Source organism: Eublepharis macularius, chromosome 3, assembly GCF_028583425.1.
Source record: "Eublepharis macularius isolate TG4126 chromosome 3, MPM_Emac_v1.0, whole genome shotgun sequence".
Lineage (NCBI taxonomy): Eukaryota > Metazoa > Chordata > Lepidosauria > Squamata > Eublepharidae > Eublepharis > Eublepharis macularius.
The window spans coordinates 170,552,443-170,565,042 of NC_072792.1; the positions used below are offsets into that span (position 1 = coordinate 170,552,443).

The 12,600-nt window shown below is 44.8% G+C and overlaps 1 protein-coding gene across 1 annotated transcript in view; it reads left to right on the plus strand.

The window, feature by feature from the left end:
• The window catches only part of NOX4 (NADPH oxidase 4), a 154,037-nt gene that overhangs the window by 97,214 nt on the left and 44,223 nt on the right, over window positions 1-12,600 (plus strand). Inside the window, exon 13 of the mRNA XM_054973924.1 lies at window positions 7,507-7,588. Coding sequence (XP_054829899.1) covers window positions 7,507-7,588 — 82 coding nt within the window. The remainder of the gene's footprint in view (window positions 1-7,506; window positions 7,589-12,600) is intronic.

A 12,600-nucleotide genomic window follows, 5' to 3' on the forward strand; every position in this document is an offset into this window, starting at 1 on the left:
CTGATCTGGCCGGTGTGGATCATGGCTGGAGTTTGCATTCTTTGAGCAATGAAAATCTACATTATTCCACCAAATGCAGTTGGTACAGCTTTAAAAGAAATAGCCTGGGGAATACAGCTGAATTTCTTGTTACCGTTTGTGGCATTGATTTAGGACATGTGCAACTGCAGCTGTATAACCATTTTATATCTGTTTAACTGTCATGTTCCCTCTCTTAATCTTTGGAACTGCAGTTTGGCAGGCATTTAAGGAGATTCTCTGTGAGAGATCCTTGGCCAATCTCCGCCCTGCTTTGCTTGTTGAAGCCTGCAGAGAAGTCATCTGTTTCTTCTCAATCTGGAGGTGAAGACCACAGGCTAACTCACGATTATCCAGGAATGAGTCTCATTGAGCACTGTGAATTTACTTCTGAGTAGGCATATATAGAGTTGCAGGGCGTGAGTGAGAGCTGGGAAGGCCCTGGTTCTAATCTCACCTCAGCCATGACATTATTGGCTGGATTTAGGGAACCCAACCATTCCTTGAACTTCAGCTCCCCCTGTGCAATACAGGAATATAATATATAATTTTCATTTGCCTTGTTAGGAATGGATTATGTTGTGTGAGAGACTTTCAACACCAAAAGACTGTTAAGTATAATCATTCTGAATGCGAAAAGAAATTATTGGTTAAAAAAAAAGGTGAATACCTGGGTGCGATCGATCAGTGATGTGTGAGCCTCTTGCCTCCAAGTATTCATTTTGGTGGCATAATTTCTTTGGATTTCCAAGTGGGATTACCATGGCAAGGAAGGAGCAATATATATATGTATATATATATGTGTGTATATATATATATACACACATATATATATATACACATATACACATATACACACATATATATATAATTTATTTATTTATTTTATTTAATTAATATCCCGCCCTCTCCACAGATGGGCTCAGGGCAGCTCAGTACAATTTAGATGTTACAGTTCTGTGAAACTAAACAGGCAGAGTAAACATATGTTTTTATAGAGAGCTAATGTGATGTAGTGGTTAGATTGTCACAGTAGGATCTGGGAGAACCAGGTTCGAATCCTCCCTCTGCCATGGAAGCTTGCTGAGTGACCTTGGATCAGTCATACCTTCTCAGCTGAACCTGCCTCACAGGGTTTTTGTGCAGATAAAACAGAGGAGAGGAAAATGATGTAAGCTGCCTTAGGTCCCCATTGAGGAGACAGGCAGGGTACAAGTCAAGTGAAATAAATAAATAAATACAAATTATTGTGGAACATGAAACTGCTGCGCCAAGTCAATGGATTATCGAGTTCAATACTCTTGGCTCTCACTGGCAGCAGCTTTCTGGGATCTGAGAGCCAAGCTACAAGTGAGGAATGACACTTGCATGGCAAGTGAACAGGCTCACGTGGATTCCTCCCTGTTCACTTGCCATTCCCTTGCGCTCCACTTGATCAAGTGGAGAGCAAGTGAACGGCAAGTGAACAGGGAGGAATACACATAAGTCTGTTCACTTGCCAGGCAAGTGTCATTCCTCACTTGTAGCTTGGCTCTGAGACAGGGTTTTTCCCAGTCCCTGCTAGCTGAGAATTTAGTTGACAATGCCCAGGCCTCAACTTGGGGCCCTCAGTATGCATAATACATATTCATACCGATGGTTTTCCTCTTCCACTAAATGATTTTCTTTAAGTGCACAGTAAAGTGCAAAAGTTTGTAATGTTTTGACAAATTTCAAAACATCTGCATAGTAAAGAAAAAAAAATTGAACAGCAGCCCCTCTCTGCAAACAGCAATGTAAATTGTTTCTCGGCAGAGAGGAATTTTGAAATGCAGTTTGTGATATGGTATGTTGTTTCTTTCTTTCTTTCTTTTTTAAAAAAGGAAATAAGCCTGATATCCCACTGGGCATGTTGAATCCCTCAGGTTGCCTCTAATAGCTTTTTGGAGTGGAGCCCAACATCCTGAGTATACCATAAAACCATTTAAACATACGGGTTGCTGCGGTTTTCAGTAACAGTATAAAGCAAAATATATGAGTTTAAAGATAACGGATGGAGATACGGAATGTCATAAGAATGAGAAAGCCATCAAAGCAGAAGAAAACGTTAGCCTGTGGTCAGCAGAAGAACATTTTATTATAATTATGCTCTTTGCTAAGATCAGAAGCGTATTTATTAGATCAGGGCTTCTGATCCTTGTTGAGCCTAAGGATACATTTGGAATTTTGAGAACAAGGAATAGGCACCACCATAAAATGGTTGCCATAGGAGGGCAATTGCAAAACGGCTGTCGTGAAGGATTGTCTGCTCTGGGTTGGAAATTCCTGAAAGTTCGGGACTGGAGTTTGGGGAGGGCAGAGTTTGAAGAGGGGAAGGAGCTCAGCTGGGATGTGATACAATAGAGTCTGCCCTCCAACGCTGCCATTTTCTTGAGGGACACTGATCTCTATGGTCTAGAGATGCTGTAATTCCAGGAGAATGCCGGGCTCCACCTAGAGGTTGGCAGCTGTATTACCATGTTGGGCTGGAGTCAGTCCAACTCTTGAGAGGTTGCAATCCAAGCATCCTCCTGCAAACACATAAAGCTCCCTTATATTATGCCAGTACATGCTACAGTCTATACTTGGGGGTGGGTGGGGTTGTTTGCATGCATGTTGAGTAATTTGTGTGTTATATTCAATGCCTGTTAAGCTGAACATGCAATTTAAACCCACATTTATCCAGCGAATAGTCCCCAGTTTTGTTTGTAATGTGAAAGGCATTGGCTCTTTCTTACCAATATGCATGTACAGGCAAGATGTACATGCAGTTACTGCAGGGGCGGGCTGGCCAGTTAACTGTACCTGACCAGGCGTGAGCAGAGCCAAGCCCCAGCAACTCTGCTGGAGCCTCAGCGGCTGCTTAGACCCCTCTTCGGCAGTGGCAGTCGCTGTCAGCTCACAAATTGCCTCTTTCTGCACCGGTTCGAGTTGGAGGGATAATGCTGTTGGTGAACTCAGGCCCATTGTCAGTCCTGTTCAACTGATTGGCTTCTAGCACAGCAGGGGACACTCGGCAGGGCCATTTTCACTTCCGTATCCCCTCCAGATTTACTGTAACTTATGTACAGGGCTACTGAGCCAGACCATTGGTCTACCAAGGTCAACATTGTCTGACCTTGATAGCAGTGACTCTTGAGGTCTCAGGAAGAGGTCTTTCCTATTGTCTGATACTTTTAACTGGAGATGGTGGGAATTGAACCTGGGACATTCTGTAAGTGAAGGAGATGCCTTACCACTGAACTATGGCCCCTGTGTTGGCCCTTGAATCTAGGTCTGAATGAGTGCTCCCTGCAGACACAGAGGCAATGTCACCTGTGTTTTTCTGAAATATGTCTTACTCTAGTAGAAAAAAGCAAGAGTCCAATAGCACCTATAAGACTAACAAAATTTGTGGTAGGGTATGAGCTTTCGTGAGCCACAGCTTACTTCTTCAGATACCTCGAAAGCTCATACCCTACCACTAGGATTGCCAGGTCCAGTTTGGGAAATTCCTGGAGATTTGGGGTGTGAAGCCTAGGGAGGGAGGCGTTGCAGGAGTGGAGGGATCTCAGCTGGATATGCCATAGGGTCCACCTTCCAAGGCAGCTGTTTTCTCCAGGGGAAATGATCTCTGTCACCTAGAGATCAGTTTTAATTCCAAGAGATCTCCAGCCACCACCTGGAGCTTGGCAATCCTACCTACCCCTAATATTTTTAGTCTTATTGGTGCTACTAGGCTCTTGTTTTTTTCTGCTGCTACAGACAGACTAACACGGCTACCCATCTTGATATATCTTACTCCAGAGGAGCAGATAAAAGCCAAGACTTTGGCTGGTTGCTTTCAGGAAGCAGTGCTTGGCCCAAGAAGTGAATAGCTGCCAGGAAATCCATTGGTGGGTGTCACTTCGGAGATTGCCGTATTGGATTCTGTTTATGTTTGGTGGTTCCGTGTATTTTGTAAATGGGAACCAACTTATTAAAAGGTTGATGCCTTGCTTCAAGGTCCCTCTTAGCACAGCCATTAAGTTTCCAGTGTTTTACTCTCTGATACCTTGTGGATAATAGCTTATAGCGTTTCTGTCAGATACACCCCAGTATATCTGCCATGATTGTTTCTGTGCATAATGCTGATCCTCTGAGAAGGTGTAAAGGGATCTTAATTGTTACTTGGCTGTTAGCTGCTTATCTTGCAGGTGTTTTGCTTTCATATTCCCAGCCGGCTTGTGAACGTGGCCTTGGAGTGCCAGCTGGAGCCAGTCCTCCCTGAGAACTGTGATGAACTCATTCCTCCCTGTTCCCTTCTCTCCCAGGCCTGGACCCTTCATGCCAAAACCTTAACAATCTCCCATTCCCAGGTGCAGGAACATTCCCCTATAATTAACACTGCTCACCCACCTTACATCACTTCTGCCAATGACCCTGAGTACCTTGATACCGATCTCTCTCTCTAATAAAGTAACTTTAACTCTTGCACCCGAGTGTCTGCAATGAAGTGCTTGGGGGGACTTCTCTGGCAAGACCTGACAGTTTCCCCCTTCTGGGTTGACCCCCGTGTTTGCTGTTGTTTGGTTGTCTCTCCTGTAATAGGACCTCTCCAAAATGCATGGATAATACAGCACACAGGGTGAGGGGGTGGTCTCATAGGCAAGCTGATAGTATCCACCACAGTAGTGACCATTATCCTGAGATTATCAGAAATAAAGGGGTACTCTACAGTTCCCACCAATGTCTCCCAGATCAAGAAAGAGGGGGACACAGCAAAGAAGAGATGAGGGAAGACAGGTGGGAAGAAAGTGACTTTATTTCATCTTTTAGTCCCTTTATATATCCTCTAATTTTCAGTACTAAATCTTTGCTCTGTAACTGTTTTTGTGTACAGGCAAAGCATTCCCCCCTCCTCCACCATTACCAAAAGCAGGATTAATTGTGTGTGAAGGGCAGCAGTTAAGACCTGACACTGCAAGCTTTTCCCATTCATCAGGAACAATAAAAAAGAATGTGTTTCGAAGGCTTTGTGGTTTATGTTCTAACTCTCTAGGAATGTTCTGTCTCATCAAGTGGCTATCTCCTCCCCCGCTTCTTCAGTTAACTTAGGATTGTTTGCAACATTAACTTTTTTTGTTGTGAATGCATAGCAGTACCTTTAACCCTTCAGTATGAAGAGTCCTAGGCCGAAAAAAGCCTCCAGATGTATTCCAGACCTATGTAACTTGTGACACACACATCTCACCAAGTCAGGTGCAGTGCGCTATCCACCAGACATGTGTACATGTGGTCCAGGATGGCTGTTTTTGGTTTGGAGGGTATCAGCTTGTACTAGGGTTGCCAGCCTTCAGGTAGTAGCTGGAGATCTCCTGAAATTACAACTCGTCTCCAGGCCACAGAGATCAGTTCACCTGGAGAAAATGGCTACATTGGAGGGGGTGTGTGTGGACTCTATGGAATTATGCCATGCCAAGGTCCTTTCCCTCCCCAAACCCCACTTTCTCCAGGTTTCAGCCCCCAGATCTCCAGGAATTTCCCAACTTGGAGCTGGCAACCCTAGCTTGGACTCTCTCAGCCTTTATTTTCTCGATCCTACTAGTACGCATAACCCTCTTTTCCTCCAAGAAGGTCAGGTCAGTGTATGTGCCCCCCTTCCCAGTTTTTTCTTTGTAACAAACTTCTGAGGTAAGTTAGGCTGCAACTGACCCAAGGTACCTCGCGCTTAAGCGACCGAAGGAGTTTGCTAGAGCCTTGTTCTGAGGGTTTTTTAAAAAAAAAAATAAACACTGAGGAAATGTTAGTTGACCATTCTTTCAGGAGGAAATAAAGAACTGGAGGCCATAGATTTTATTCCACATTCTTCAGCAGGTTGAGGAAACCTCATCACTTTTTAAAATCACATTTGTGACAAGCTTGCTGAGTAAACATCGGCAAGGGAGTATTCAGTTAAAGCTGTGCAGCAACAAGAGCCATGCTGAATAGCAAAGTTAACCATACATTGAATTTATAGTCCAGCCGCCCAGCCGAGTGGCCATTTTTCATGTCTGTGTCGGTTAATATCAACATAATGTCATGGAAGAATGCCCATGGAGAGATTGTGTGAAAAACTCTTGGGTGGAGGAGGGAAAGTAGGATGCCTTCAGGGGCATGGAGCAGGAGGATGGAGATTGGGTTCCCAGATGTCCACCGGTGGTGAGTAAATTCCTGGAGGTTTACACCCTTGCCCACGGATCCATCAGTGATTGGCAGGAAGCGGCAAGCCCCTGGAGGTCACGATGATGTCATTCCTAAACAGACCAAATCAGCCCCGCACAGAGTGTGGCACATTCCCGTGGCCAGCACAACAACGTCACTTCCGGGAATGACTTCATCATATGGCCACGGGAGCTGTGCACAAAAATAGAGCCCACCACCGGCACGAGGTAAATGCCAGCCCCACCCCCCCTGTCGGGAGTGTATAGAGACCTGGCAGCCCTAGATGGACAGGAAGGCTGTTGTGACTCAGTGGGTTTTTAAGGTATCCTTGAGTCTCCTTCTGGAGAAAGGTAGGACAAAAATAATGAAACATTTTAAAATATGTAACAATGGTGGTTAGTAAATGCTTTTTTGGTGCAAGGTAAAGATGTTGTTCTTTATGAAGGTGTTTAGAGGTTGAGTCACAGCTGTTTTCTATTCATATTGATTTCTTTTGTCCATTCGGCCATTGTGTTTTTACGTATCGTTGGTGGTCTTTGACAGTTTTTTTATTTCACTGTTTATTCTACATCTTGTTGTAAACTGCCCTGCAGTGCCGACTGGATTGAGCGTGGGAGGGTATGAAATTCAGGTTTCTAAAAATTAGATATCATTTAACTACTTATCTAATAATTCTTCTATCCTTTGGTAAATTATTAGGCCGGGCATGAGTCATGATCACAAGTTACAGGAAAGTTACATGAACAGTATATACTTGATTTTTCTTTATACACGTGTTGAGTAATTCTCATGTTATGTTCAATACCCATACAGCTGAACTGTGATTTCAACCTTCAATTATCCAGGTACTGGTCCCTGGTTTCTTTTGTAAAATGAACATATATTGGCTCTTTTTTGCAATAATAATAATAAATAATAACATTCAATTTATATACCGCCCTTCGGGACAACTTAATGCCCACTCAGAGCGGTTTACAAAGTATGTTATTATTATCCCTACAATAAACACCCTGTGAGGTAGGTGAGGCTGAAAGAGCTTCAGAGAACCATGATGACTAGCCCAAGGTCACCCAGCTGGCTTCAAGCAGAGGAGTGGGGAATCAAACCCAGCTCTCCAGATTAGAGTCCCGCTGTCTTAACCACTACACCAAACTGGCTCTCGTATGTGCAAACAGCTGTATGCACATACCTGCAGGATGTATGCATGTTCATTGTAACATGAACAGGGCTAAGGTCTTAATATGTTGCATGCTTCAACAGACTGCATCTTCTGTGCTGTAAATTTTTTCCTTTGTGTTGTTTTAACAGAGAGATTTCGGGACGTACTTTTTCTACATTCAAGTTGGGATGCCGAGATTCTGCCTGTCTTCCAGCAGAGGCGTTATCCGAAGTAAGTGAACTCCATCTCTTCCTTGGGAAGGATTTTTTTAAAAAATCCTGCTGTTTCCATGGTGCAAAAGAAAAGAGAAATCCACATTTACAGAAGCACGGATAAGCCTCACAGGTCAGTGTCTGGCAGCACCTCACTTTGCAAGACACCGTGTGTCTGCTCAGGCGGGTGTCTTGTCAGGCTAATCCCCCTCTTGTGTTCAGAGATTTCCTCACTTGTAGTGACAGATCCAACTGGATACTTTTTTAAAACAAGGCATTCAGGAGAAACAAATGAGACACGCTTCATGGGCTGCCATGATGGGCAGGGTGCTCAAATAAGCTGAGCAAGAAGCACCATTAATGACAACCAAGGTGCAAAACAAGGTTCTTAATTACCAATACCTTCCTTTTAGAAAAAAGGGAGATAGGAATGGGAGATAAGTGTACAACTGTAACTGGCAAGTGTCCATCAAAGAAGGTTTGTGTGTTCTTTCTCGTTATTAACTGTGTTGTGTTTGTGTATACAGGAAGGAATTGTACACTGCCAAGACTCCAAGGCAGTGGTGCATTGTGTCTTTGTGCAGGATGTTTTTTTGATGAGGGCCCAATGCCGTTAACTGCACTGCAACAGTGTCCCCAAGTTAACTGCTTTATTTTTGCCTGTAAGAGTGAGGCAACTATTTACTTATATATGATGAAAGTAAAGCAATACAACCCTTTAGGCTCTCAGATGCTTCGCTAGTGAGTTAAGGACCATAGACTTCATTGCTGTGTTGCCTTATGTACTACCTGTTTTCTTAAATATGTGCTCCTAAGAGCTACTTGTGCTTAGGGTTGCCACGCCCCCTCAATCTCTCAGTGGGAGATTGGGGCCTGGCTCTTACCTCGGTGGAGCGGGTGTGCGCGTGTGTTCCTGCAAGCATGATGATGTCACTTCTGGGAGTGACATCATCACGCAGCCCCCATTTGGGCACTGATCAGGCCCGTTGTGGGCCCCTGCGGAGCGCAGGAACACTCCCACGCCCCACAGGGGCCCACAACGGGCCCAATCCGTGCCAAAACGGGCCCGATCCGTGCCCATTTTGGCACAGATCAGGTCTGTTTTGATGTGGATTGGGCCCATTTTGGACCCCTGTGGAGCATGGGAGTGTTCCTGCGCTCCGCAGGGGCCCACAACGTGCCCAATCCATGCCAAAACAGACCAAATCTGTGCCAAAAGGGGCACAGATCGGGCCTGTTTTGGTGTGGGTTGGGCCCGTTGTGGGCCCCTGTGGAGCGCAGGAATGCTCCCGCGCTCTACAGGGGCCCCCTGTGGTCAGAACAGGCCAAAACAGGTCTGATCCTGGGGCTGCTGTGCGCGGGGGCACGCAGCACCGCAGGGGGGCACGCATGGAAGGTGTGCGCCCCCCCCCACTGGCCAGGTAAGTGGGGGCAGGGGCGAGGGATCCCCCGCCCCCACCGGGGGTCTGGCAGCCCTACTTGTGCTTCATGTGGTTTGATGTCAGCCCTAGAATTGCTTATGTTCTGTTTCAGCATTTCTTCAACTCTGTATTGGATTCTTACTAATGCCATGTCTTTGTAAAATTGTGTTTATTTACCCCTTGGCATTGTATATGGAAATGTCCTTGAAACTGACTGTACTAATCTCACACTGTGTAATCTGCCTTGAGTCTCAGTAAGAAAGGCGGACTATAAATGACTTAAATAAATAAAAAAAAATAAACAGTAACAGGAACAGACTTTTCTGCAGCATTTTGGGCTGTATGCATTAGAATCCTTATTGTATGTATTCTCACGATGGCCTTTATCCTGACTTTGCTGTTTAAATATTTCTTTCTTAGTCTGGGAGTTAATTAAATCGCCTAGTCAAGGGCAAAGCTAAAAAAGAAAAGATGTGAGGGTACGAAGGCATTTTTTGCCAATGACTGGAGATGAGTCAGTTGAGTAGAAAACTGCAAGGAGATTGTTCCAGATGGCAGGAGCTGGGAAGAGAAGGCTCCCTTAACGGAGCAAGGCCAGGTTGTGTGGAGGATCAGGGCTGGCGGAGGCTTGCTGTCGATATGCATGAGGAGCAGGCATGGGCAAAGAGATGGAGATTGCATTAAAACAGCTGGACGGCTTCCATAAAAAGCTTCCGAAATCCAACAGGGTGGTTGTTTTTGCCACTAGTTCCTGAACCAGAGATGGAGATAGCACGACTGTTGATTCTAACAGCTTTCTGAAGTGTCGTCTTTCCAATTCATTCAAGCCCCCAAGTTTTAAAGAAAAAAAAATAAAACAGGGCAATCTGTTTAAAAGCAAAAATCAAAGGATGCTGCTAACTTGACTTGAAGGTATATGCATATATCTCTCTATATAAAATACGTAGATAGCTATTGTGCAGAGATACTTTTAATGCTTCTCAGTCTGTCCATTTAAATAGATTATATATAGTGCTACACACAGAGAGATCGGGGGGGGGGTCTTCCTGTTCTTGCAGAAGGCCAGTTATTTTCAAGACCAGTAACTGAAGTGGTGAGATATGGGAATTAGACAGATCTAAGAAACTTGGTGGATTCTAGAACTTTGCAGAGGTGTGCGTGGGGCCATGAACCATATATACTGTGCATATGTCATAGATTCATAAAAGAGCTGGAAGTGACCTCAAGGGTCATCTAGTCCAACACCCTGCACAATGCAAGGTTTTCACAACTGCCTTCCCCCCACCCCCCATGCAGTGACCCCTGCTTGATACTCATAGGGAAACAAAAAACCTCAAGGATCCCTAGCCAATCAGTCCTGGAAGAAAATTCCTTCCTGACCCCAAAGTGGTGATCGGCATTGCCCTGGGTACATAAGGAAGGACCATGAGAACTGAGCACTGGCTCATCCCTTCCTGCCGTATGATACCATCCTGTATCTGGTTAGGGCATCAAAGGGGTCTTGAGTCCTGTTTAGACACATTTCGAGGGCCAAACTCAATGCAACGCAGGAGAATTCTTAGGATTTCTCATGGGGATTAACTTGGCCGGCTTGCTTGAAGTTCACACGAGTTGCCCGAGGGAAGGGAATCTTTCCCTCTTTTTATCCCAGGCTGATTCCTCAGTGTAAATCATACACCGGCATGAAACACACAGAAGCTGTAATTTGCTTAGCAGGGGCAGAGGACAGGACAGCTTTTGTACCTGTTTTCCCACTCTCTCATACCATAGAGCTACTTGTTGTGTTGGGAAGAGTGATTTACATTGGGGACACAAAGTGCATACAAGGAAAGAGGTAAATACCTGTTCTTCCAGGGTCACTTCCCAGATTTGGCTTAGAGACTTTGCATGTAGAAGGTCTCAGGTTCAGTCCTTGACACCTCCAGTTAAAGGCTTTCTGGATACAGATGCTGGGAAAGTCCTTTTTATGCCTGAGATCTGGAAAGCTGTTGCCTTCAATTGCAGGCAGTATTATGTTAGAGTGACCAATGACCTAACTTGGTCTTCCATGGGACTGACAATTAGTTGGGAGATTAGTTGGAAATTATGGGAGATCCTAATTGTAGACTTCCCATATTTTGTCTAGTTGAGCCCTAAGAAGCCAAAAGAGAAAAGAACAAAAACTTCATATGGATTAATACAAGTCCTGTAAAAGTTTGTTTTTAATCATTATTTATGATTTCCTGATTCATTTAAAATACTTGTGTTCGGCATCTTGCAGCACGCAAGGCTCCTAAGGAAGCTTCCACTCTCAGGGGGGAAAAGCCCCCAACAATAAGCAGAATTATCAAAGAATCAAATTGGGATAAAAGTAGCTGCAAAAATATATTCAGACCCACTTCCAACACAGCAGCAAAAAAATAATCTCTACAGAACAGCAAAGCAAGGGATACCGAACCAAGGAAAAATTAATCCAACCAATTATTTAATGGGGGGACACTAGTTTAGAACTTGGAGCTCTTCTAAGCCATGATTTCTGTTGTTGATGATGATACATAAATAACATTGGAAAGAAAGCTTTGTGAATCAGAGTTTATGGCCAAATTTACAATGCTGAATCAGGATTGATGAGCCGTACCCTCGGATTGTGGTAACAGTTGCCACGTGGCACGATTTGAAGTTGTGGCTTGTATTGTCTGGATGATACAGTGGTTTTCTCGAGTGAATTTCAGCTTGATGAGATATCAGCCCATACAAAGAATCTTTCGCCTTCCTAGACTGAAGCCAAAAGATGTTGAATCCTTTCTCATTTGCTATTTGGCCCAGCTTTGTAAATGGGTTAACCAGTGATTGGATGGCCACGTGTACCATACATCCTGAAATGTAGATCAAACTCATTTTTACAGGACTAGCTCTGTTCGTGCAAGACCTCTGAAACGTCAGTGCATGCTAGCATCTTTGTCAGACCCTCTCAGTTTGGTCCTGTAGACTTGAAATGCACATTGGGAAAGGGCGGTGTGAATGTTTTAGGCTGAAGCAACTAGCTCTTCCTAGTGTGGGCAGGGTATTGGATAACCTTCAGGGTGAACCTTTCCACTAAGGAGGAACCAGGGATCGCTTCCTGTTTCCTATTCTGACGTGTCTAGCAGCCTGGAGGCAGTTCAGCCAAGCTCTAGAGAGCTAATCTTTGCCTTTGAAGAAGATGCTTCCATTCTTTTGCCTCTTTTCTTTCCCCCCACCCCACCCCGATGCCTTTTATGTACTTCCTAGTTGGGGCTGAAAAGAGGAAGGGTGAATTGAACGGGCCTTCCACCTCAATGGGCACCGTTACAAGCTGCTGCCCAGTGGCTCCCCCACCCCACCCCCTTTGGCACCAGAGCAGCAAGCAGAGGCCTCCTTAGAGGGTAGAAAGCCAGAACCAAACAGGGTGCCTCGTGCCCAAAGTTGCCAAAGGGTGGGTTGTGAAGGTCTTTTCTCCCCTTCCGCTTTCCTCTTCATCTTTTAGTTTTTGTCATCAGAAACTTGACCTTTGAGGAGAGATTGTAGCTTGGCAGGCTTATCTTTCACAGCAGGCTTTCCACCAAAGGGATAATGGAGAGGGGTAAAGGATCTTGCAGCAAGAAGGTGTAGA